Source organism: Pleuronectes platessa, chromosome 15 (genome assembly GCF_947347685.1).
Source record: "Pleuronectes platessa chromosome 15, fPlePla1.1, whole genome shotgun sequence".
Lineage (NCBI taxonomy): Eukaryota > Metazoa > Chordata > Actinopteri > Pleuronectiformes > Pleuronectidae > Pleuronectes > Pleuronectes platessa.
Genome location: NC_070640.1, coordinates 12,440,507 through 12,465,940, shown reverse-complemented (window position 1 = coordinate 12,465,940; position 25,434 = coordinate 12,440,507). Strand labels below are relative to the sequence as shown.

At 42.0% G+C, this 25,434-nt stretch overlaps 2 protein-coding genes across 6 annotated transcripts in view; one reads left to right on the top strand and one right to left on the bottom strand.

Moving 5' to 3' along the window:
- nrg2a (neuregulin 2a) overlaps positions 1–14,076 on the top strand; it is a 48,282-nt gene extending 34,206 nt beyond the window's left edge. Inside the window, exons 4-11 of one of the 3 annotated variants that reach the window (XM_053441849.1) lie at positions 880–1,000; positions 5,151–5,209; positions 8,346–8,369; positions 10,112–10,214; positions 10,518–10,641; positions 10,753–10,880; positions 11,122–11,343; positions 12,876–14,076. In XM_053441849.1, the coding sequence (XP_053297824.1) occupies positions 880–1,000; positions 5,151–5,209; positions 8,346–8,369; positions 10,112–10,214; positions 10,518–10,641; positions 10,753–10,880; positions 11,122–11,343; positions 12,876–13,533 (1,439 nt within the window). In that variant the 3' untranslated portion in view covers positions 13,534–14,076. Of the gene's footprint in view, positions 1–879; positions 1,001–4,651; positions 4,723–5,150; positions 5,210–8,345; positions 8,370–10,111; positions 10,215–10,517; positions 10,642–10,752; positions 10,881–11,121; positions 11,344–12,875 lie in introns of all 3 variants that reach the window. The other 2 variants (XM_053441851.1, XM_053441850.1) reach the window with 2 other exon arrangements.
- Positions 14,077–18,954: 4,878 nt separating this feature from the next.
- slc22a6l (solute carrier family 22 member 6, like) lies at positions 18,955–25,207 on the bottom strand. Of its 3 annotated transcripts, none has more exons than XM_053441598.1 (11): positions 24,842–25,207; positions 24,248–24,761; positions 24,051–24,154; positions 23,717–23,871; positions 23,381–23,549; positions 23,187–23,310; positions 22,972–23,087; positions 22,669–22,883; positions 21,182–21,290; positions 19,619–19,822; positions 18,955–19,491 (listed from the first exon to the last, which is right to left on the bottom strand). In XM_053441598.1, the coding sequence occupies exons 2-11, from the start codon at positions 24,650–24,652 to the stop codon at positions 19,404–19,406; spliced, it is 1,689 nt and encodes a 562-aa protein (XP_053297573.1). In that variant the 5' UTR covers positions 24,653–24,761; positions 24,842–25,207; the 3' UTR covers positions 18,955–19,403. The 3 variants fall into 3 exon arrangements, with proteins under 3 accessions (XP_053297573.1, XP_053297572.1, XP_053297574.1); XM_053441597.1 differs by having other exon boundaries at positions 24,248–24,669; XM_053441599.1 differs by having other exon boundaries at positions 24,248–24,658.
- Positions 25,208–25,434: the final 227 nt, after the last annotated feature.

The following is a 25,434-nucleotide window of genomic DNA, read 5'->3' as shown; positions in this document are numbered from 1 at the left end:
TTTGTTATGCTAACCAACATGGAAATTGAACCTATGTTGTTTTAGCTGAACCCAAATGTTCTACCCTGAATGAAGCAGAGCTCACTCCTCAGGTCGGATGAGCGAGCAGTCAAGCTGACTTCAACAAGTATTCGTTCACGTGGTGGCGAGCGGCCGACTATGTGTCAGTGGCCCAGCAGTGGAAAAAATCCTAATGCAATGTCTTGTCATTCCGGATGACACGAGCATCAGGCTGCTGGAGCTGATATACTGGAGTTGTAAAGGGGCTCCCAACTGGAAACTTCTGTGTTCCTCCCAACAAACTGTCCCACTCTGCTAAGCTGCTAATAGCGCCTGACAGCAGGTATACATGTCCGCTACGGCTGCAATCACGTGTCAGCAGCATCTCATGTGTGGCGCCTCACTCACCACTTCCCCCCCTTACCTCAAACGTCCCTTCTTTCTTCGTACCCAGGAAACAGACTTCATCCCCAACACGTTATATCTAATCATTCGGGGGGGATTAAGTGCAGATGCATGACATTTTGGGCCATTCCAAGGACCTGAGTCAAGGCATAAACAACTCCTACGCCATGTCAGGGAAATGTTTATCTCTGCTCATAGAAACTTCTTGAGATAGTGTCAACACTGCTTAGAGACACAATTACATTTGTGGATGGAAAACTAAGAGTCCTCGTGGAAATACAAGTGTATAATGTGAGTAAAGCTGAGAGACACAAGGCGATCACGGCGATAGAAATCAAAAGTTTATACGTTTCATGATCATGTCTTGAGATAATACCTCACTCAACTTAATGGGGCGATGAAGAGGGAAATAAATTTGGATTTATGCTGGTAGTAACGTGTTTTTCTTTTTTCTTTGTGTGTCTTTTTTCTCAGTCACCACAACGCAATCTCCAGGCTCAGGCCACACCAGAAGATGCAACGACACAGAGAAGGCTTACTGTGTGAATGGCGGCGACTGTTACTTCATCGATGGTGTAAATCAGCTCTCCTGCAAGTGAGTGGTCACTTCTATTTGTATTTTCTTTCGATTTACAGTGAACTCTGAGATTTCCTTGTCAACCGTCTTTGAAGATTCCTCGTCGAACATTCTCGAAGCCTGTACTCGTATGTGTGTGTGTGTGTGTGTGTTTCTCACATTTTTTTTTCTCCCCATTTGTTTATTTTCCTGATAGCACTTGATTCCCGTTCTTCTTTCTTTCAGCAGCAGCAGCAGCAGCAGCGACACATCACAGGGAAATGCTGCCAGTCTGTCTAACTACCCACTTGTTGTGTATTTTAACACTAATAATGGAGTGAGGCGGGGGTGCGCTCATCCTTTTAACTCATGTTTAGTGTACAGGAGGGCTGCACATTAAAAGCCCTTTCAAAATGTCATGAGTCACCGGTTTAGTAGTGAGCAAATATTTATGCCTGTTAGAGGCCCCCAATGAGGTAAATAGAATCATTGCTTACATTTGAGGTCCTTGGCAGAGGAGATCAAGACCCGTGTGTGAAGTGCGCTGGAGGGACCACGTATCTCTGCTTTTCAGCAAGAGAGCGGCTTGACATTATCACTGAAACAACCTCCATTTTATCTTTGACATTTACATTTTAGTTTGTGTTAGACTCGAGGTCAAGAAACATTATTTGGGGGGACTTTCTGTTGAAGTTAACGTTTAAACACAAACATTTTTTCCTCGTTCCCTTCTCAGTTTTTTCAGAACTTAAGAAAAAAAATAAGGCGCGCAATGATTAGTTTGAAGAATCAATTATTTTAATGGGAGAATAGACTTTATTAATTTTAATTTAAGCACACATTTTTATTTTAGGCCTTTTCTAACTTCTGCGGATACTATTGTATATATATATATATATCGTGCAAAGTAAGTTGTGATGTCATCTTTTTCCCAAATGTTTGTTTGTTAAAATGGACGAGAGGCCCAAACTCAGAGGTTAAATCATCTTACAAGATGGCTGCATTAGTGTGGATAAAGCGTTAAAGGTTTTACTCTCAAGTGTGAATATTAGCTGCCGGCTGGTAATTTTCTTTTGAAGAATACATCGGGAAAAAAACAAGCAACTCTAAAAACTGCCTTTTTACGAACCAAAAGATACTGATTGTGTTTAAATCAGTGTAATACCAATCCGAGAGCCTGTAACTTAACCTGTAAAACTATATCATAATACAAAAAGTACCCAGAATCTCTGGTCATGGTTGTCAAATATTATGTTGCCTGTTCCGTTGGACCATATGTCAACATAGCATAAGGCCTCCGGATGGTTGGATTCAGGGCTCAAGCGTTGGCCGGGGCTTCTGGCGCTCAGTTGGCCCAAGGAAGAATGCTCGACAAGCAATGAGGACATGACTGCAACAGCCGTTCAATGCGCTGTGTACAAATCGGAGGCAGCAATAACTCAATTGCTGCAGCTAATTCACTCACGGCCGGGGCACGGGTCCAGAAAAGTTGGATAATGAAGTGAAGGCCTGCGGGGATTCGTTGCCCCTCAGCCATCTTATTCAATATAGGCCAGGCTTCGGTCGGTACTGCTCTCTGACTAAACAAGTCGTGCACACAGCTAGCCCTACTTTAATGCTCAGCTCCTTCACTTTGAGGGTGTAACCTTTGTTTGTGGGAGGGGTAAGGTTAATAAATGACCCTAAGAAAGTCAATCATTAGAGTAAACCTATGATATGCTCCACATAAATCAGGATCTATCATTCATAAATATATAGATCATATATTTCAATCGTCCTTTTTTCGTCCTAAAGTTTTGTATTATAAAGTGACGAACACAATTAGATGAACAGTAGATTAGAAAACTACTGTTTTCTTCTCTTTAAAGGTAAACATATTTTATGAAATCAAAAATGTAATGGAGGCAGGTTAACAAAATGCACAGACTTTTACCAATCCTGTCTCTCTGTGGGACAGTGTGCAGAATATTTTTCATGTCCATGTTCAGGTCACCTACATGGAACAACTTCATTTTTCTTTTCCCTAAAGTTAAATGTTTATTCTTCGTCAAAGAGAAAACGATGACAATGATTTATTCCCCCTTTTTAAAACCTAAGATAAAAGAGTGATGATAGAGTTTGCAGCTGCACTACGGTGCACGTTTGCACGCTCATCTGATTTTTGAATCATGTAGTGACAGTTTATTTCTTTCATCTCTCAGCAAAGTCTCCCTGGTCTAGGTGGTGCTCTCCCCCAGTTAAACACCATCACTCACGATGAGTAATTTAATGCTGAAAGTTATGGTGCTCCTGGGAGGCGTTATGGGAAACCAGTAAATCACCAGCAGTGACCTTTGTTGGATTGGTGGTCTAGTTGTGACTGTGCGTGGAATGTTGGTGCCCCTGAAAGACCAAGCACTCATCATAATGACTTTATAATGAGGAAGCATAGTTTGGCCCGACTCACCTGATGGTGCAGATACAGTAGTGTGTCTTCACTTATAAAAACATAAAACTACGCGTTAGACAAACCTGCCAGCAGAGACGTCCGGTGCAGCTTTTTCCATGGAAGAGTTCCGTCTGCCGTCAACATGTTCAAATTGTTTTCTTCCAGAACTTGAAATAACATTTCTGATTTTAATCTCTTCCTCACTGTCCAATGGTGTCTGTTATAAAACTGTCTCATTTGCAGGTTGTGATCACAGCGACCAGGCTTCCAGCAGGCACCAGGAACAGACACTGCATTCACCCATTTCCTGCTTTTTCTGCAAACGCTCCCAATCATTGATTTATTGATCAGATACAAAGCAGCGCATGGTTAATCCCCAGCGACTTTCCATTGTTTGTCCATGTTCTCAGGAATGTCCCTCTTCACTCATCCTCCAGACTCAAGTCAAAGAGAGAGTTGGAGTCGCCGTCTGAGCCCCTGAAGCTGATCTCTATATAATACCTCCCTTATATTAACATAATCATGTCTTTATCATTTGAAGCCTGTTCTTGTCAAATTGTCTGTTAATTAATTGTTGATTTTATTGACTAACTTTGATTTAACTCACGCCTCATATCATCATATATATTTAATGTTGAAAATATAACAATTTCTATTATTAGTAGTAGTCAAAGTCGACTTTATTGTCAATTCTGCCACATGTACAGGACATGGAAAGGATTGAAATGCTGTTTCTCAGTAGGAGTAATAGTAATAAGAATTTAATAGTAATGAACAGCTACCACAGTCTTCATCGATGTGGTGTATTAACAGATTAACACTTTGGTGGTACTTTGTAGTGTTTCAAAATGTTTTTATTATTATCAGTTTACTCTTATTATTATTATTAGTAGTAGTAGTAGCAGTAGTAGTAGTAGTAGTAGTAGTAGTAGTAGTAGTAATAGTACTAGTAAAACCACCCATAACAATGCCACAGTCATTAATAACGTGGTATATGCATGAACCCATTAACACTTTGAAGGAAATTTGTTGTGTTTCCACTATTAATGTTGTTGTTTTGATTGATTGATTTGATCTTGTTGTTGTTGCTATTGACAGATTGCACTTCCTACTTTCATAACTTCCTTGTATTTATTTTGCACCACGGCTCCACTGTGACCTGTGCTGATGTATGTGTGTGGAGGGGTGTGAATCCATCGTGTTGACCCTGCACCTCACTTCCTGTGTGTTTCTCCTCATAACACTTGTTCGCTTCTTCCCAGATGTCCGGGTGGATACTTTGGCCCCCGATGCTTACAGACCGAGCCGCTGCGGTTGTCCATGCCCAATCCAAGTATGTTCACTTGCTTTGAGCAGCTGAGCACAGAGACACAGTTGTCACTGGATTACCTCTGTGGACTCCCGCTGCCCCCCCCCCCCCCCCCCCTTCCCCCAGTTCTCTTCCTCTTTCTCCTCTTTCTCTTCTTTCTCCCTCTCCTCAGGTCAACACGCAATGAGCTGTGCACTACCCCATGTTCACGGTGGTGTCCATCCATGGGAACACACTCTGCTTCTGCTGTTCGTAGTTGTGCCGTTGTTCTAATCCTGTGTCTCTCTTCCTCTCTCCCTACCCCCCCCCCCCCCCCCCCTCCTTACGCATACTCTCCTTTTTTCACTCCACCTTTTCCCTCCCTCTCTCTACTCTGTTTCCATTCTCCTCCTACACTCATCCACCACCCATCTCCTCCCTCTCTTTCTGTGGCTTCTGTTTCTTTCCATTAGGTGTCCAAATGACTTTACTGGTGATCGCTGTCAAACCTACGTTATGGCCAGTTTCTACCGTATGTCAATTTCCTCTTCTGTCACTCTGTCAGACTGTCTACGTGTGACGCGTGCATGCCGGGTGTAGAGGGGTCGCATTCATTTTCTGTTATTACCTAATTGTTGTGTACGTGGTGACTCATTTTACAAGCTGGCAGAGTTTAGCAGAGTCTGTTGTGTGTCTGCATGTGATACTGTGTGTGTGTGTCATGGAACTCGCAGTGTATCGCATGTGCACTCCCACGATACGAGCCGATAGTAAAATACATAGCAACAGATAGTGGGCGAGTATCGTCGCCTTGTGGAAGTCGACGCGCACACAGGCAGCTGCATGTAACAACACAGTCTAATGGCAGAACAATCACTAAAAGGCCCCGCCCTCGGCTCACTCATTTATGGTGCTTGTTATGTGCAATCAGCGACCAACACAAAGCACGTATGATTTGTTGGAGCCGGTCCATGGATGGAGAGGCAGAGCCAGAACAATAAGCATTGACTAACAGGCATGAGAAATAATTCAGGGAGAGAGACGTGTTTTCAAAAGGCCACTTGACGCGACCTGATTAGCTGCAGCTCAGAAATGAGTCCCTCTTGTTTTGAATACTCGCGTTCCAGATAAAACATGTGGGACCTTTCATAAATATATGAACTGCGAGCCCATTTGAATAAATATAAATCAATCTGTGTGTGTAGGAGGTCGTATATGGGCCAACACGACAACAGAGGTTTTTAAAGATAATAAGGGGAAGTTTCTTTATCTAGAGTTTAACGAGCTCGACATCTAATCATTTTGAGGAATGGCGAGTAAGGAGCGCAACTTTGTTCGCTTTCAGATCAGTCGAAAAGATCCAGTTTAAGAGTTCCAGCCGGTCTCGAGTAAACACTGAACATTGTTAAGTCCACACACAAGCACGTTCAGCTGATTGCCTCTACACACGCCGCCTGTGACGCAGCAACAAAATGGGGCTCTCACATTAGAAATGTTGGGAGCAGCGTTTACACGCGATGTTAGGAGCGCCGTGTCAAACTGCTCCGCTAGCCCGGGGTGAGAGAAGTCAACCCGGTGCCACCTTCCACTGAAACATCAGCAAACACATCTGTCAAGTGCAGATTCCTGCTCATGTTGGAGGAAGGTTCGAGCAGAGCTCCGGTTTGATGGATCGCACCCTCGAGGTTTTTAACCCTGAAAGTGATGTGGACTCATGCTTCCTACCATAATCAGTGCAGTTTTCATTGGTTCCACGTGATACCTGCCACAGCACCTCACAGGCTTTTGAAAGGACTCAGTGACCCAATGTTAATGCAACATAAACAACTGAGATATGATGAAGACAGAGCTTGGTTCGCTGAAGTAAAGTTATGCAAACTTAAATATACTCTATTATAATAATTATATAGGGTTAAACACAAAGTCTATAATTCACGTCGATGAACAGCAGTAGAAAGAAAGAATCTCACTGCGTATATGTCGGCGTCGTGTTGTTGCAGGCTCATGTGGTTACAATTCAGTTAGAAAATAACTGCATCTGCTTTTTGGACTCGGATCTCATCCTGTTGTCTGACTCGCAGGGCGCACACACACTGTTTGTTGTGTGTTGGCTCGGCGCACAACGTGAAAAACCCCTTTCTTAACTACGAGTCATTCATCTCGCATTAAGTCGTAATGCGCTGTGCCGAAATTACTTGTTTTTTTGGCAGAGGAGCCGATGGTGTGTGGGAGCTCCTTTTCCTACACTCAATCACTTTCTCCGCATTCTGCTTAACTTCGGCGCAGCTGTGCGACTGCATCAAGGACAGCGTGTGTTTCCAGTTCCCCTCCAGCCACATGAGCACCGAGCGAGCTGGGATTGCTTGGTTTACGTGCGAAATCGGTGACTTGATGCTTGATGCTTGGACAACATGCATTCACACCTGTCGCCGTGCACCCCATACAAAGAGGAAACATACATGTTATCTGTCTGTCATGGAAAGAACTTTTTTGGAAAGTTATCCTTTCAAAAAAAGGAAAATAAAGCCTCCCTTCCACGTATGGCTATCAACTTTTCAATATCTGAAAAAATGCAGATGCACAATATAAATTAGGTCTATGCATGATCGATGGGATGGATGTTGATTTTCAAGCGAGCATTATGGCTCCACCATTACATTTTTACCTTTTTCCTGGAAAGCTGCTAATAGCGTATCACATATTTGACATTTTATGCTCTCAATCGAGGAGAATAAATCAATTTTCAAAGCACAGGCACATGTCTGCGCACACATCCTTTCCGTATTTAAAGACGCGCCTCCTGGAGCGGGCGCCTCCCATCCCCTGGAGATTCCAAAGAGAAGGAGGATGGCTTCTGCTCCTTGGCCATAAGGCTTTGGCTTAACAAGAGCATGTTGTCATAAGAACAGCTGGGACCCGCTCCGACCCAAGTAAAGCAAGCGGGCTGCCAGGGTTATGGACTCAGCTGGTTGGTGCAACTTCCCCACGGCCTCATTCCGCTCCGTAATATGAAGTCCAGCTCTAATTCTTCCTTTTCGGAACGATTAGTCAGATACTGTACAGACGCAAATATCTTTTAAACATGCCTGTTCATGTGATGGGTGTGTTCCAGCCAGAGCTGACACTGTGGCAGTTTTACGAAGCAGAAAACTGAAAGCAAAGCTAATCTCGAGAGATGAGACATATTCTTCTCAAACAGTATAACAAGAGTGGCCACGCACCTAATAAGTCTTATAACCATCAGGAGATCCTGCTGGTTATGTAATGGAATGGAACTTTCCGCTAAAACGTCTTTCAAGAGTCCGTCCTAAAATGTAGAACCGAGGGGCCTCCTCCAAAAGCTACTGGACTGTGTTGAGACATACAGTAGATCCACATTTCACACGTCAGGAAATATTGTAGTTTTATTAGAGTTTCTTAGTTCTAATAATCAGTAGCTGTGTGTTTGTGTATGTGTGTAGTGTGGTTTGAAGTCTGTGTTGCATGCTGTAAGTGTGTCCTCGTGACGTCACTGACCACGTTGTTGTCCTGACAATTACTCACAAGCGTTTGTTGTCCCAGTTGCTGTTGCACTCTGTGCCAGAAGGTGCCGCTCTCTTGATCTGTTCTTAAATGTATTTATTTGTTTCTCTCTTCTCTTCCAAACTGTCAACCCTCTGCAATGGCAGAGCATCTTGGGATTGAATTTATGGGTATGGAACAAACCACTTTGAATCTCAGTCCCTGTAGAATAGAGCTACTAAATGGATGTCCTCCGATTTGACATGCTCCCGCTCCGTCTTTGGTGTGAACTCTAAACCATATTGTCCCCCGATTAACCGATCGAGCTCCCGATCAATCATTCCGTAACTCCTCAGAATGACAAACCCTCAGTTACTGCAACTGATCCTCCATCAAATATCATTAACATGGATGTAACCACCTGCACCTCTCATACATGTGTAACTGAAAAATCTAGAACTATTAACTCTAAGAGTTTAACAAAGCATTTTATTTTTTTCCTTTATGGACTGATTGTTTTATTTATTCCTCTTCATTCCATCTGTAACAAGCATGGTACATCATGTTTGTGGCTACCAGATGTCTGTCCTCACTCTTCATCTCTATCTGTCCAATCCCTTCAGCCTCATGCCTCTATAGTGTTTGTCTTCTCTTTTTGATATGCCATCCCTTCTCTTATTTACGTGTGGTCTTATCCATATCTCCTGCATCACCCCCGATGTTAGCGTAGCTGCAATGTAACTCTGAAGTAGAAAATTTTAAATCTGTGTCTACTGCTTTGAATTACCCTTTAATGAGTAGATGCTGTGATGTGAGCATGCAATGCTATATTTAGAACCTACAGTCGTGTTTTTTCGTCTGTCTGCTGCTAATTCCATCCTCCGTCATTGTTAGAAGTTGTCTTTTCCAGGAAAGTGCTCTAGTGGTTGAGATTGAATTAAAAAAAATTAAATGAAAAGAAGAGACGTGTCTCTACAAAGATCATCTCATTATAAAAGTGCTTTTATTTACTGGACCATGAGGACGTTGTGCGGCTGTACTAGCACAAGAGTAATTTCCTCTGTTGTTATCAGTATTTAGTAAGTAATACAAGTAAAATATTAACCAGTTTACTTCTATAAATAAACTGACTTTTCAGATTTTCGTATAGGAATCAAGAACTTGAAGCAAATTTGGCGTCACGATGCAAAATATCTGCATGTGGATAAAAGCAGGAAAGCTCGAATGGAGGGAGTTGTACAAATTCCTTTTTTGTTATTACATTATTTAACAGAGACCAGAATATGTCTCGCTTCCCCCTGGGAAACAAAGACTCTACCTCAGCCTCACATGAGCTCTTCTCTGGAAAAGAAAAAGGCATCAGTCAAGATGTCTACAGTTTCATATTTAATGATATTTCATTTCTAAATTTATCTAATTCATAATCCATTGTAACAATAATCACTGTGTTTACCTGAGTAGATGAACTCATCTGCACCCTTATAGACTGAGAGATATGATTGTACATTTATAGAACTAGTCAATGTGGCTTGTGTCAAATTCTCATGTGCACTGATGCACACCTGCACAGTTTGCAGCTTCTGGTCATAAATTATAAACCTGAACCATTATAGCACCATATGTTATTTGCAATAACATAGAATTTGAGAGAAAAGTGTTGCTTAAGGGATCAGTCGAACTAGTGCTGAGCCCCTGGGCCCACCTACGCTGCGTCACTGCAGCAGGGGGAGCGCACAGGGGAGATGAAGCTTCATACTGCTCAGGATTTAGTCCCAAAATATGTAGATGTACAATGACAAAAATTGGAAACATGCATCTTTAAGAGACTAATTCTGTTTTCCTTCTTCTGTGATTCCTGTGGTGTGTGTGCGTGTGTGTGTGTGTGTGTGTGTGTGTGGGTGCGTCTGTGTGTTTGTGGGTGTGATGTTGACAGAGGCTGAGGAACTCTACCAGAAAAGAGTCCTGACAATCACGGGTATTTGTGTGGCTTTGCTGGTCGTGGGCATCGTGTGTGTGGTTGCCTACTGTAAAACCAAGTAAGTGAGATCTGAACATGTAGCTGCTCCTTCACAAACAGCTAGCTACTCTCTAGAGTGCCTGTAATGTGCAGCGTATATGCGACTAATAGGATATTGTGTTCACTAATTTAAAGCAACACTTTGCAACTTTGTTACCTTAAAACAGTCGTACAAATATGACTGTAAATATGATCTGTCATTTTATTTGACCGATTTTAAGGAAAAACTGTGTATGCAGTTATTACTTTAAGTACTAAAGCACAGGGCTAAATCATTGCTGCAAAAATAGCACCGGCTCATCTGATCCTGTTTGTTCAACAGGAAACAAAGAAAGAAGATGCACAATCATCTGCGACAGAACATGTGTCCAGAGCATCCCAATCGTAACCTAGCGAACGGACCCAATCACCCCGGACCAGGCCCAGAGGAAATCCCCATGGTAGACGTGAGTCACAGAAAAGATTTGTTATGAAAGCGTATGCACACAGATGTACACTGGATGATGAGTTATTGATTCGTTATATAACCCTCTCTTGTCCCTTTCCAATGGAAACAGTACATATCAAAGAATGTCCCTGCAACTGAGCGAGTCATACGGCCTGCCACAGAGGGGTCCTTCCCTGCCAGCCATGCCTCTTCAAGATCTCACAACTCTTCCACACGCGCCCATTCATCAACTCACAGGTAAGCATTCACCAGACATCGCATGTGTGTTGTCCCTCATATATACCTCAGAGAAAACCCAGCACCATCACTCTCTTCGAATAGAGAATCACACATAAAGAGTTTTATCAATTTGGTATCAGTTGGCCCTCTTTTTTCAAAAGGCATATTTAGTTTTGCAAATGGGATATAATAAACCATCACACGTGGATACATTGGGGTGTGTGTGTGTGTTAGTGTTAACACCTTTTTCACTTGTCAGACACGAGGAGCGGACATGGAGCCTGGAACGCTCGGACAGCATCCTGTCTGACTCGCCGGGAATGATGTCATCTTCCGTGGGGACCAGTAAATGCAGCAGTCCCGCGTGCATGGAGGCCCGGGCACGGCGCGCTGCACACTGTGGCTACCCTGACCCCCACCGGCCGGGCCTGCAGTACGGGGAATCCTTCGACTCGCTGGGGGACTCTCCGCACAGTGAAAGGTGGGAAACATGTCATGAACATTTTGAGAAGATTCCTCGAGAGGCCAGTCAGGGCACTCTGAGAGATTCAGTGGAAAGTGACACACAGCAGGCGTGATGATGAAATACGCTAAGGTAGGCGAGCGTGACAAACAGTGCAGATTTCAGTGGGAGCTCTGTGCATCCAGCGACTGCAACGTGATTCCTTTGCCAGTATTTAACTCGAATTGGCAAAAGGAACAATGTGACATTTTGGGAAATACCCTTGTTTGCATTCTTTCCCAGAGTCATATATATCAGAGAATAGGTTGTAAGTGTTAATGCAGGGCTGATTATTCCTACAAGATGTATACAGTTGAACATGCAAACCAGCACTCATGCTTAAAAAAGTTGGTAAAGATGAAAATAATACAGCAAAGAGGTTCCTAAAGCCATCATTTTTTCAACTTTAATATAATCTAAATTACAAGAACTTAACGTTTGAATGTGTGCTGTGCAGTTATGGCAATAATTCTTTATTATCATTATTTAAAGCAAACGACCAGCACCTATACATATTCGTCTCAGACGTTTCCACCCCGCCACCCTTTTCTTTTGGGTGCTAAAGATCTTAAGACATCATCAATACCAGCAAACAGCAAGCATGAACATATGAATAGGGCCATTTTCATGCAGAACCAGATTGAATATGTGACATTCTGTCAGTGTCCTTCCAGGTTACAAAAGTCGCTGTGATCATGACCACAGTTTCTGTATGAGCTGAATCATCAGTGAATCTAAGGCTTTAACGTCTTACGTGCTCTGTTGTAGTAGTATGTAGTATATGTAGTATGTCCAATTCTGCTTTGGTGGTTCATCAGAAGAAAAGCGTTGCCAGGTGCATTGTTAGAAAGGTTTCAGTTGAATGGGCGCAGGGGAAGGTTTGTGGTCACCACATAGGGATGACTGAAGTTCCTTCAAAGTCTCCAAAGGTAACAACCGGAGTACGGTGTGTAGTAGTTCATTTTTTTAAAGTAAAACCGGTTGGAATCATAATAATTTCAGTAGATAAAGATGGATATTAACAAAATTAGTGGATCTCGGATATATCCTTGTGGGACACCCGAGGAAGGTTTTCCAAATGCTGTCAATAGATTTCATTCCATTTATTCCTTTGTCAGGATATCAATAATCTATAAAATATATTTATTTAATTAAGTTAATTTTTAATGTAAAACTAACTACACTTTAATATATTGTGTATTGCTGAAGTTTTATAAAACACAAAAAAAATGTTTGCCTCAAAACTGAAAAATATATATTTTTTAAATATATATATACCCGCCATGTACCATGTCAGCTATTTCTATGCATTTTTTTATGTATGGTAGTTATTTTCCATTAATATTTGAGTGTCAATTTACAGTTTTCTAGCTGCTGGTTGGCACAAAAGGTAAAATGTTCATCCAGTTAACAGAAGATGTTCAATCTGCTTTTTATACACTCCCCTCCCTTCTCCTCTGTTCTTTGCTGTTCTCTACATAACTGTTTCTTCTCCTCTGTATTAACCACAGATACGTGTCAGCCCTGACGACACCAGCCCACCTCTCGCCAGTGGATTTCCATTACTCATTGCCCCCACAGGTGCCTACCTTCCAGATCACATCCCCCAATACCAGCCATGCGTTGTCTCTCCCTCCTGCTGTCCACAACCCCTACCCTCTGGAGGACGACCAGCCGCTGCTGCGCCGCTACCAGGTGCCCCTACACGATGCCCAGTGCCAGGAGCCTTACCGCCAGCAGCGTCGCACTTATCTTAATGACAGCAGGGGGAGCCTGCCCGCCAGCCCCTACCGGCTGGCTGAGGAAGAAGACTATGAGACCACCCAGGAGTATCTCTCCTCTCGAGGGGAGCAACCAAAGAGAAGTGGGTCCGGTGGAGCTGGTAGCCGGCGCTGGAGGAGATCCAGATTGAACGGCCATGTGGCCCCACGTGGATATGAGGCATCCCGGGACTATGGGTCTCGAAGCTGCCTAACGGATAGTGAGTCAGAGGAAGACGGTGAGAGCACGCCCTTCCTCAGTATGCAGAATATGAATGCTGAGCCCTCCACCATCTACAGGCCGGTGGACAGTCGGACTTCTCACTCGTCGGGGCGGCACAGTGCGCATGGGAACATGCATACAAGACTTACACACTCACGCTCCAAACCGGACAATACACCCCATTAAAGAGTGAAAATGAACCAACAAAAATAAATGTAGTATAGACCTGCATCTATAAGAAATATTTTTATTTTATATAACTGACAGATATTCTAAACAAATGAAATATTTATTTTCATTTTAGCAAAAGTTGTCTACTAGTTAACAGCAAAGACTTTTTTATAGGGAAAACTCTATTTATATGTACATTTTGATTTACAGCATAAAAAGATGTGCCAGTTTTTTCACAACGTAAAAAAATAGAGTAATATTGTGGTGCCTTTTGCTGTATGCCGATGCCAGAGGGCCAGTGGAGGTTTTTGTAGCCTTTCTTATATGGACGCCTCGTTTTTTATACACGTTTTATGTTTTTGTTTTTTTTCCTGTTTTACTTTCTTTTCAAGTTGCATTCTTTGAGGAGTCTAGCCCCACTGGAACATAACCCCTTCCATATCACGCAATATAAACCACTTCAACATAAAGTGTATGTTTACATTAATATGATTCACCTGTAGGGTTTATGATTTGGGATTTAATAGAAAATGCCTGATAAATACAATGTAAATCCTTTTTTTGCCCTCTGACTAATGTCTACCAAGAGAAAGAGAGAGAGAGAGAGAGAGAGAGAGGGTGAGAGAGAGACGGTGTGTGCGTGTGCGTGCGTGTGTCCTTGTCAGTGTGCGTGTGCGCATGTCAGTTTGCTTGCATGTATTTGTGATTGTTAGATGAACTTTATTGTTGTGGTAACATCTGATGTGTGGGTGTGCTGGCGTCTCAGCCGAGGTGATAGATGAGAGTCTCACAGGTTCAAAGAATAGTGCTTTATCAGACCAGTGACCCCCGGCGCAGGTGGACAGATAAGACTGCTGTAGGGCTGTATGTTATGCAGGTCATTGCTTGATGTGTTTACAGCTATTCTGCCCCCTTTTCCCAGCCTACCCCAGTCGGGTCCCTATTATCTCTCGGCAGGCTTTCTTCACGTTAGCCTGTTATGAGGACAACAGACACTGAACCGCTTGGCACAGGGTGACCCCCGCCATCAGAGGTGGTGGCAAAACAAAAGCAAAGATTGCATCTGTTTCCACTCAACTCTGACCCCAATCCCATGCCTCATCATCCTTCTGTGTCCATTCTGTTTTTGTGGCTTGTGTTAAAAGGCCACACAGTGTCTCAGGATTTCCACATGACACCCACACCCCCCATAAACATACTCACGCACGCACACACACACACGCACACACACACGAACACACGCACACACCGGCACCACCGTACCCCCACACCTCCACCTCACCCCAACTTCACCCCACTTCCTGTACTTAAGGTCTACCTAAGACTAAGGTTCTCAGATGTTGAGGGCCTAGATGTTAACACACGTCAACCACTTCCCTGAACACTCGCATAGTTAGAGAAAGAAGCAGCTCGGCGGAGAGCAGTGCAGAACAGACCAGACGACATAAAGAGGAATAGCTGTGAAACCGTGGAGGATCATACAATGCAAAAATATGCAATCTTTCTATTTTGCTGTTTGATTACATCATTTTCTAAGAGGTGTCTGTCGTGTGCTGTGTGTGAACAAGCTGTGTGATGCCTATAGTGCAGAATGAAATAACATGATATAAATGCATATTTACCTGAGTTATTTTTTTAAAGCCATTATGCAGCCATCTATCCCGTTGTCAGCCTCTCTGTCCTCCAAATCCTCACGTCCATTGAGTGACTGCGTCCATGACTTTGGTTTGTCACCGGGTTTAGACCGCTCCACTTTACATGCACACGGCCGAGGAACGTCTCCTCCAATAGTACTGCTTTGTCTGGGATCTAGTCATTTTCAAAGTTATTCCCGCCAGTAGTGATGATTTTAAGGCCAAACGATACCAATACAAGCCCTCTGTCCTCCAGTAAGGGAAATATTGAGGTGATAACTCAAAGAACCCATTAGACGTGACTCGGTGAGAGGACCGCTGATGAGGTGTCATCACTCTCTGCTCCTCGTTAGACAACAAATACAAGTTCAAGTATCAAATGAAAATCAACAATCAAAAGGCCGATTATATCTGCCACGTGTGAAATGCAAAGTGGTGGTGTTTTAGAGAGGGGTCTCTTGTACATCTGAAAGAGTGCAAGAATATGGCACTGCTGTGGTTTCAACGTGGATAACCCCCCCAGCCCTCTCGCCTGATTCAGACTACCAGGCGCCTCCTGCCGCTATCTTCTGTTTGATTTTAAGACCCCCACCCCTCACCCACAACCTACACCGCCCCACCTCGACCCCACTTCCCCGCCCTCGCTTGAAAATGTTTGAACACCTCTCCTCTGCATGTCCTTGTGGTCAAGGTTAGATGGGTGCATGGTAGAAAAAAAAAAAAAAAAGCAGCAGACAATTCTCTTTTTTTTTTTTTTTCAGTCGGTGAAAGTGTATTTCATTTAACATTCAGCAATAAAAAATAACCTCCCCCCCCCATGTCATTCCTGAAATATGCTAGAAAAAAAGAAAAAAACTGCGAGATTGTCATAGATTGTAAAATAAAATGAAAAATGAATCCACCTGTTCATATGAGAAAATAAATCTTTATTCATATCACTTTACGATGTAGTTATTTGTGTAGAATGCCTCGCTCTGCATTTTGAGGCGCCTCTCACCTGCCTAGGCCTAAGGTTGGACTTCATCTGGCACGATGCGTACGATGCACACAGCCACTGACAAGCACACACATAAACTCTGATTGTGAAATATGATCAGTTTAATATGGGTTTGTAAATTATAAAGAAGCTGTAGATGGTTGCTCTGCTCTCAGAGGGGACAACTCTCACAGTTGTTGCCAGATGCACATAAAAACCCACGACCTCCGTGAGAGCTGAACAGTGTTGAGTTATACAACTGTGCATAACTATAATTATGCAGAATCATCTCATAACTGCCAGTTCTTGTTCAACACCAACGCCTATTTCTTCAATAAAGGCCTAATGCGTAGTGAAGCTAACACTGAATATTATTATGCAACTTCATTTAATTAAAAAACCTCTACGAGCGAGAATCTTTATGTTGTCAGGAAATACAGGTTTAGATGTCACGTCACATTTTAGTTCAAACGTTTTTACTGATATTCTGTTCAGTTCCTCTAAAGCACTTCCATCAATTCACCACTAGATGGTGACCCAACAGCAAGATCTGTCAGCCACCAAACCAGAGCAGTTCACTTTCTCACAAAGTGTAATTGACTTGTATACAGTTGTATTTCCCCTTTAATAAAAATACACTGTATAGATATAGCATTCATTAGAAGAGTCCTACAGAACTAGATTGGAACATTTACTACTGAACCAACATACCAAATATGCATTGGTAGGACATAACAAAGTACATTTCCTTATTTACTGTACTTAAGTGTCTGTTAATGCATCTGTACTTTACTTCTCTATATGATTTTTACAATCAGCGAATATCTGTACTTTCTACTCCACTACATCTTTACAATGCATACATAATGAGGCCTACAACAGCAGGTACACCACCAAGTAAAAGCACTCAGCAAGTGCTTTTGCTTTCAATAAGTATATGTGCAAAAGCAAGTACTTACTTTTACTGAAGTGAAGTAGTTGGTTATGAATCTCTGAATATTACTTGAGCACTTCTACTCTAGTAAAATATTTTGTAAACTTCCTCCATCGCTGCAAGTATAGACCATTCATGCTCCAGTTCAAAAAACAGTTCATAACATTTTGCATTTACATAAAAGCTATAGGAACATTTTATAAGATTTGCGCTTAGGTTTGATGTGCAGACCATCGGCTGTTTATTGGCTGCTCTGTAGTTGAGTTATTATGTATCAAATGAACAGTTTCATATGTAAAAACTTGTTTAAGTGTATAAGTATTTAGTAATCCTTTCAAAATGAAAGTGAATCTGATTCAGGGGCAAATCCAAACCTATCTTTTATAATTATAATAATAATAATAACTTTATTTGTATAGCACTTAATACAGTTAGTCAGAGGAGTCCCAGTGTTATATAATCTACATGTGAAAAACCGCCCTGCTCGCTAATTTTTGCCCACATGTTTCCAAAGACCCTAACCATATAATATGTCTGGATGGACTTTTTCCATTAGAATTCCTGTAGACATTAGCTAGACTGACTGCTGGAGTCAAGTTAAACGGAAAACGAGTGCGTGCCAGTTTAACTGTCAGAGTTAATGTCTGACAACACTTCCCTAAGGTCTCCTGGGGGAAAACATGTTATAACATCATGAGGTTTACTCATTTATTTATTTATTTCAGAAACAATGGATCAGGTCCAGGTAGTGAAAGGCGAAGCCACCAGCCGTTGAGTTTCTGTTTTCCCATCGGGTGGTGCTGTTTTCTCTGTGTTTACATTCAGATTCTTGAATCCTTGAGCTGCTCAAACAGGTTTCACCTCTGACTTCCTTCAGTTAATTTACAGTGGCAGTGACTCAGCCTGTTTAAATGGAACATTAGTTAGAAATCATGATGCGTGGTTCAACCGACCATGAGAAAAGAAAAGCACAGACGATATCAATGAATAGGTGTCGATTAAATCCACCTTTTTCTATGCATGGACAAAATATGTACATGATACATCGCTGGAAAGGAAAAATCTTCTGCTAAGCTACATCAGATGAAACATGGCTTTTTCGTCTTCACTTGAAAATAAATCTCGAGATTTACTTTATATAAAAACATAAAAAATATATATCTTCCATATATTGTCGAAAAAAAAGACATAGGTAAATTCCACCAGGCATACATTTTTACTTTGTGCTGTCAGTGTTCTTCTCGAGTGTCTCCAATCGGGCTTTTACTCCCCATCTGGAAACACTGGACACACACTGAAGCATTTAGATGCGGATAAAACCTTTTCATATTTTTCCAAAAAACGCCAATCTCTTCTTTTATTTTTATTTATTTTTCAAAAACACCTCTCGCACGATGAAACATTTGGTCAGAAGAACTCAGCTACCTTCTCCTGCCTCCGTCTTCAAGCAAGACTGACGAACAGTCTTGCTTGAAGAACAGTCTGACGAACAACTTATTCTACAACTGGCAGAAGATCAGTGTGTGCTTCTGTTCTTTCCTCACAGTCCTCACATGAGCCTCATGGGGTCAAATCTGAACAGAACTTTGCATCGTGACGTTTAACTGCAGTATACTCATAACAAAATGTTGACCAGATCCAGAGAGCAGAGAAAATCGCAGAATAGTGGTGACGTGCTGCAAATAAATAATAATATCCATACATATCAAGAGAAAAGCCTTTATTTTTTAAAGGTGATAGACTACAAGGATATAAATAATCAAGCAACAGACGGACAGACTCACTGCAGGTGAGGCCAACATTTCACAGTCTTGCTAGTTCACAAAGTTTGTAAATCTGAATGAATTATATTTATTTTGTTCATATTTTGTTCATGGTTCATGGTTCATGGCTTCTGTTAAAAGACCTGAAAGGTTGAATTGTGTAGAATCAAACTGTGTGTAGCTGGTTAATATTTGTACAAGTTACATCGATGTTACCTGGTCGCCGGCGACCAAGTGGAAACTGAGTGGTTCTGTTTTAAAAGGCAGGGTTGTGTTTATCAACCACCAAGAAGCACCAGTTAAAGCAGATCATAGCCTGTAGAATCATTTTATGCATAATAATCATCTTTTTACACAGATATATAAAATATAAAATAGAATTAGATTCAAAACCTCCAATCTACTGTATGACAAATAAACATGATTATTTGCAGCTATTCATTTCACTGTATTGACCTGTTCAAATATAATATAGCAACTCCATTTGTCCAGCAGTCACAGGACACAATACGCTCTTCACAGAAATCAGATAAACAGGCCGGACAGTTAAAACCTAAGGGAGTGAACTACATACGCCCTCAGGCACTCTGCTTTAGGAGATTCGCCTGCTTGTCCTGCAAGGTTATCGTTTCCTTTGGCGACATTTTGGATCTTCTCCCAGACTCACTGTGTGGAAAACACAAAAAGCAAGCTATAAATGTGCATTAAAGTCATCTTGTGAGCTGTTTCAAAATGAATGTTGTGAGAGACATACAAGAATTAACACGTCCTGTCTCCCGCAGCCCGATCTTACCTCTCCTCCACATCTTGCAGTGTGTCAGGAAGGGGTGAGCCAAGTGTCTCGGGAAGAAATATTGCCGCCAGCCCACTGAGGATGGGAGCTCCTCCGTAGATTAAACCTGGTAGCCATGGTATGTAGTCCCTGGTGAGGAGGACCATAGGGGCCACCATGGCTCCTATCCGGGCCATCATGGAGACCCAGCCCATACCGTTCTGACTGAGAGACAGAGAAGAACTGTTAAATACCAAAAAAAGGCACAACTCATTTAATAATACACACATAATTTTCCTCTTAATGGATATTTAGAATTGCAATACAGTCAGATGGTCTCAATTAGATTGGTTTAAGTTAATGCTTAGTGCGGAATATTTCAATGGAACTGATGTCTGTCATAATTAACATTACTGGGGCCACTTAAAGGGAAAAAGGATATCAGAGAATTTGAGAATCAAGTCAAAGTTAAAGTCCTAAAGTCACATGATTTTAGATTATATTACATTGATGAATGTGGAGCATCTTGTAAACTTATCCTGTTTAAGTATAAGGGATATTTTGGCTGATCAGCACCACATTATCATAAGTATCAGGTCTTTCAAAAGATTGAGTTAGAAACTGAGTCTACTCCGAAGAAAAGAACCTCACAGACTTGGAGGAAGTTGCCTCTTTTCTTTACTGAGATTTTGGATCCACAAAGAGTTGAATTCTGACAAAGACTGGTTGTTTTTTACCTTTAAAATGTTTTTCCATGTAATACTATTCTTACTATTTCCCCCAGTCATTTAAAACTTGATTTATGCAATACTACAACTGTCTTCACAATTATGACCTTATTTTTTAAATATTACAACAGTATTCTTAGCTTCTATTGAAGGGTATAATAAACCAAGTAATTTATTCAGCAGCTCTTCTGCTACTAGAAACAATAAGTGTTGAGTATTGTTATACTAATGTCAGTCACAAAATACATATCACAGTTTTATGAGACCATGTGTCTGAACATGTGCATGAACATTAACTAAAACCTAAAATATGTTTCCAATGTTACCATGTTGAAGCCACATCCTCGTACATAATGAAAATGTCACTGAGTTCATAATGATCTGTTATTGTTTAGCCTTCATGCATTCTTAGTAGAAGCTACTGTTTGACACTGTTAATATTTATCTGCTCTGCTGCCAATGTGTCTGTACAAGAAAGGGCACATAAACACCTTCTGCAGTTTCCACTGAACCTTTGTTTCTTTTTTTTTTATGGCTACAAGTGGCTTCTCATTCAACACAAAGGAGTTATGTATAAAAAACCTGCAGCTCTCCTGGAGCAGTGTTCTAATTGACGACCTTTACTCTGAGTAGCTTGGTACTAGACATTTTGTCGCGTTGCACATATTTCCAATTTGTCCAGAAAAATACGAGGTGTCCCATAGTTCCTTTAATTTATCAGGCTGATTTAGTTCCAGAGAAACCCTCATTTATACAATGAGATTTCCTCAATAGATGCGAGAGTAAATTAATTAACTGAATGTAGCTGAGTTACCTCAGTGAACAAAATAATTGAGAATATGTAAACAAGACTTACCGAATTATTGTTGGGAACAGTTCTCCAGAGTAAAGGTAACAGCAGTTGAATGATGCAGCGAGGCAACCTTTGCCCAACACAGCCAGACAGGTGCGAATCGTCTGTTTATCTGCACACAGGTGGAATATGCATTTGATCACTCTGTTGTCTCTGCAGTGTGTAATACTATTGTGGTATATTTTGCACACAATGTATGTGTGACACATTGTTAAACAGCGTACAAAAACACAGAAAATATGTACAGAAGTAGGACAGAAGAACATGCAAAGCTGCAAACCTCAGCGGTCTTCAGCTTACACAACTGTTCCTGATCTTTGTCTCTTCTCCCCCCTACCTCTCTCTCTTCTCTCCCCTCTTTGCCATCCACCTTTCTTCTCTTCCCTTTCTTTTTCTCTGCTCACTCCAATCGGTCGCAGCAGATGGCCGCCCAGTTGAGTCTGGTCCTGCTTGTGGTTTCTTCCAGTTAATGAGGGATTTTTTTTCTCTCTCCACAGTCGCCAAAGTGCTGCTCATTGTGGGAGCTGTTGAGTTTTTCTTTTGATTCTAAGGTCTTGACCTTCTAGGTAAAAGGCCTTGAGATCATTTGTATTATGATTCGACGTTATACAAATACGCTTTTATTAAATTCATTTCTGTTGAAGGTATCAACAGCGGTCAAAGATGGTATTCCTCTGGAAGGAAAATTCCACAGTGTCTGAGCCACTATCAACTTTTGTTTATGAGCCAGAAGACCTAAGTGACCTCCTAATGATATAAAGATTCAGTAGGTCAGAGTTGTATGCAGGTGCCTGCCCATGTAGGGCTGCCTAAAGACAAATACCTTCAAATGAATCCTAACACCGAGATTTCAAAGATTAGGCTGCACAGCTGAATTGAGCAACATGCAAATCTATGTGGTCTGGAGCAAAGATGCAATCCTCAGTCTTATCTACATTTAGCTGGGAGAGTTGTTCTCAACAGTGCAAAACAGACAATTTATCATTCTAATTATCCTTAAAGTACACAGACAGCTGAGTATCATCAGCATGACGGTGTTATGAGATAACATTAAAGGGATAGTTGACCGAAAAAATTTAAATTCACTCATTATCTATACTCACCACTATGCTGACGGAGGGGTCAGGGAAGTGTTTAAGTCCATGTAAAACAACAACAATAACAAAAACAACCAATAAAGCGTAAAAAAAGTTTGATACGTTTTTTGTTGTTGTTTTGCCTGAAGAATTGATCGCCATTTACTTCCATTGTATTGGACTTGGCTGCAAAGCAAATGCAATTATTTTGGGTGAGCTATTCCTTTAAATTTGCCAATGGTACGACTTATCTGAGGCGTATACAGAACAAATGGTAATGGACCCAATGTAGAACTCTGCTGCACACCACAGGAGAGAACAGCAGTTTCACACATGTACAAACCAAGCAGAGAAGCCAGACAGGAATGTATCAAATATGTTTAGTAAAATTAGGATAACAGTAAGCTAACATACCATAAGGGACCAGTAAGTTGAGCAAAATAGTGATCCCAGCGATGACAAGAACAGCACATTGGGATCGACGCCTCCCAATTAAACTCATTGACACGACGACGACAACTTTAGCGGGGATGTCAACAGCACCGAAGATCACTTGGATTAAGTAGATGTCCACCCCAAACTTGTCCAGATCCATAGCAAGACCATAGTAGGCAAAGCTGGTTGATAACCTGGGTGTAGAAAACATGAATTGCATCATTGTAGTTTCAAAGACGATGCTTAGAGGTCTGGTGTTTGTACAATAGGAAGGAAATGTACCAGACAGCACTGAGGCAGAGTGTCCTCTTCCTCATGGCGGGTGTCTTGAAAAGATCCAGGATAGAGTAGGAGCCCTTAGTACTGGACATCTCTTTCTTCATGGATTCATGCAGTATCTATTAATGAAGAGAGAGTTCTCGTAATCGAAATGTATTTCAAATACAGTTATAAACAGATAGGTGGTGCAATAACGCAAACACACCGTGCTCTCTTACTTTAATGTCTAATTTTTCTGCCTCTTCGTGGCGTCCGTTAAATCTGGCCACACTCTTGAGGTTCTTGAGGGCGTGCTCGGTCCTGTTACTCAGGGCTAACCATCTTGAAGATTCATGAAACCACCTGTTTGAGATATTTGGTTAGTAATCCAATGTTTAGGGCAATGCACATGTTCTCTTTGCACATAACTCACCATGCAATGAGGAAGAAGACATAGAAGGGCAAAGATACAGCCAGGGTTAACCACCTCCAGTCCCGAATGAAGTAGGCTAATAAAACCAGGATCAACTGGCCTATCGTGTAACAGTAGCCGGTAGCTGTCCCCACCGCAGTCCGGATGCGAGTGGGGATCCACTCCACAACTTGAAAAGAAATAATCACAGAAGAAAACACGTTTTACAGAATTTAAAATGATTAGAACTTCTATGTACTGGGATAAGTGTCAGGCCTGTCATCTTCATCCACATGCAATTATTCAGTGTGACTGTTTATATTTAGCCTTCATTCTATCCAGAAATAAATAACTTACTGAGTGAGAAGGTGTTGAGTCCCAGGCCAGACAGAGCCAAGCCACAACCAAAGCGGAACACGCAGAAGAGGGAGAAGGAGCTGGAGAAAGCGGCACATGTTCCTGACACCGCCATCAGCAGGTTGGAGATGAGCAGGAGGATACGGCGACCATATCTGGAAGCCCAAGAAGAAGAGTTTTGTCAGTTAGGCCATACTAAAGTATATTATTATTAACTGTGACACATATGAATGAATTGCAATTTTATACAAAAACATAGGAAGAAGAGCTAAGTTTTCATATAACATTGGATAAAAGATTTAGCAGTAAAGTTACATCCATAAAAGAACGCTACCTGTCTGAAAGGCCTCCAAACAGAAGAGCTCCCACAAGCACACCTCCCATATAAATGGTTTGTCCCATTTGTTTAAATGAGTGCATATCACACACCAAATGCCACTGAAGAAACAACAGCACAAGTTACAACACATGACAGGAAATCATATTCACATTTGCACTGTGAATGAGAGTAATATGACTGAAAAAAGAAACCTCAGATATGATTGTGGAGCTCCTGACAGTACTGTTATAGAACCATCCATCTGTGCATTCCTGCAGGGCAGCATCAAAACCTTCTGTAGCATCTGCAAGATCCCCCGAGCCGGAGGTCCCATTCTTGCCCAGGAGGTGCCACTGTGGAGCAGCGTAACGCTGGCACCTCTGCGGCCTCCCTTGCCCGTCCAACGGTACTGTGATCAGCAGCGATTCCTCCAGGCTCAGCTGGGCCTGGGAGAGGTTTGCGTGGGCGTTGCAGTAGTGAGACGGCACCGTGGCCACAAAGTTCTGCAGCAGGTTGTGGCTGGCCATCATCAGGACAGGGATACACAGGAGGGTCACATGCAGGACCTGGAAGCGTCCGGTGCTGCCCACCTGCTCTAGGAGCTCACTAAATGGCATAGTTCTCTGCAAAAGGTCTGTCAAAGTTAACGGGTGCTGCTAGAGCCTGCTGTTGGCTGGTTACTTAAAAATAGCTGGATGTGTAGAAAATAATATGTTGTTCTAGCACCTGTGGAAATATTAAGGAAAGGTTGATAGAAGCAGCTGACAATAGTTGTGCATTTAAATGTGTTAATAATAAAAACTCACCTCCTCTCATCCGGCTACACAGAATTTCCAGTAGAGCAATCGGTAAGCCGGCTCACAAAGTGCAACACTTTCATCGAGGACAATAAGGACACTATACCGTCAGCTCATATCAAATCCTTGCCACATGTCCCATAGAGATGTCCTCTAAAAATAAAAAATAAAAAAAGTAATTCAAACAGAAGTAAAAGTCGTCTTGTAACAGCACTGGGTTCAAGTGTGTAATAGCCTCTCAAATTCCAGCAGCTTTCCTGAACTTTGGATTATTGGAAGTGCAATGTAACCTCTGGAGGTATTAGCAGCTCATTCACTGAACACTCCAGCCGAGTACTGAGTCCTCGCTGTGTGTGAACAATGTTGTGTTGAAGTGTTTCACTGCGAGTGAGCTCCAGCATCAGGGGTGGGCATGGTGTGTGCTCGGCTCTCTCCCCTCTTTGCCCCAAGACACACTCCCCACACTTTATTGGTTACTTAATCTAAGGTGCAGGGTGATAGTGTGTGTGTGTGTGTGTGTGTGTGTGTGTGTGTGTGTGTGTGTGTTTGTGTGTGTGTGTGTGTCAATGTTCCCATCGGTGTATCAATCAAATAAAGCTGGT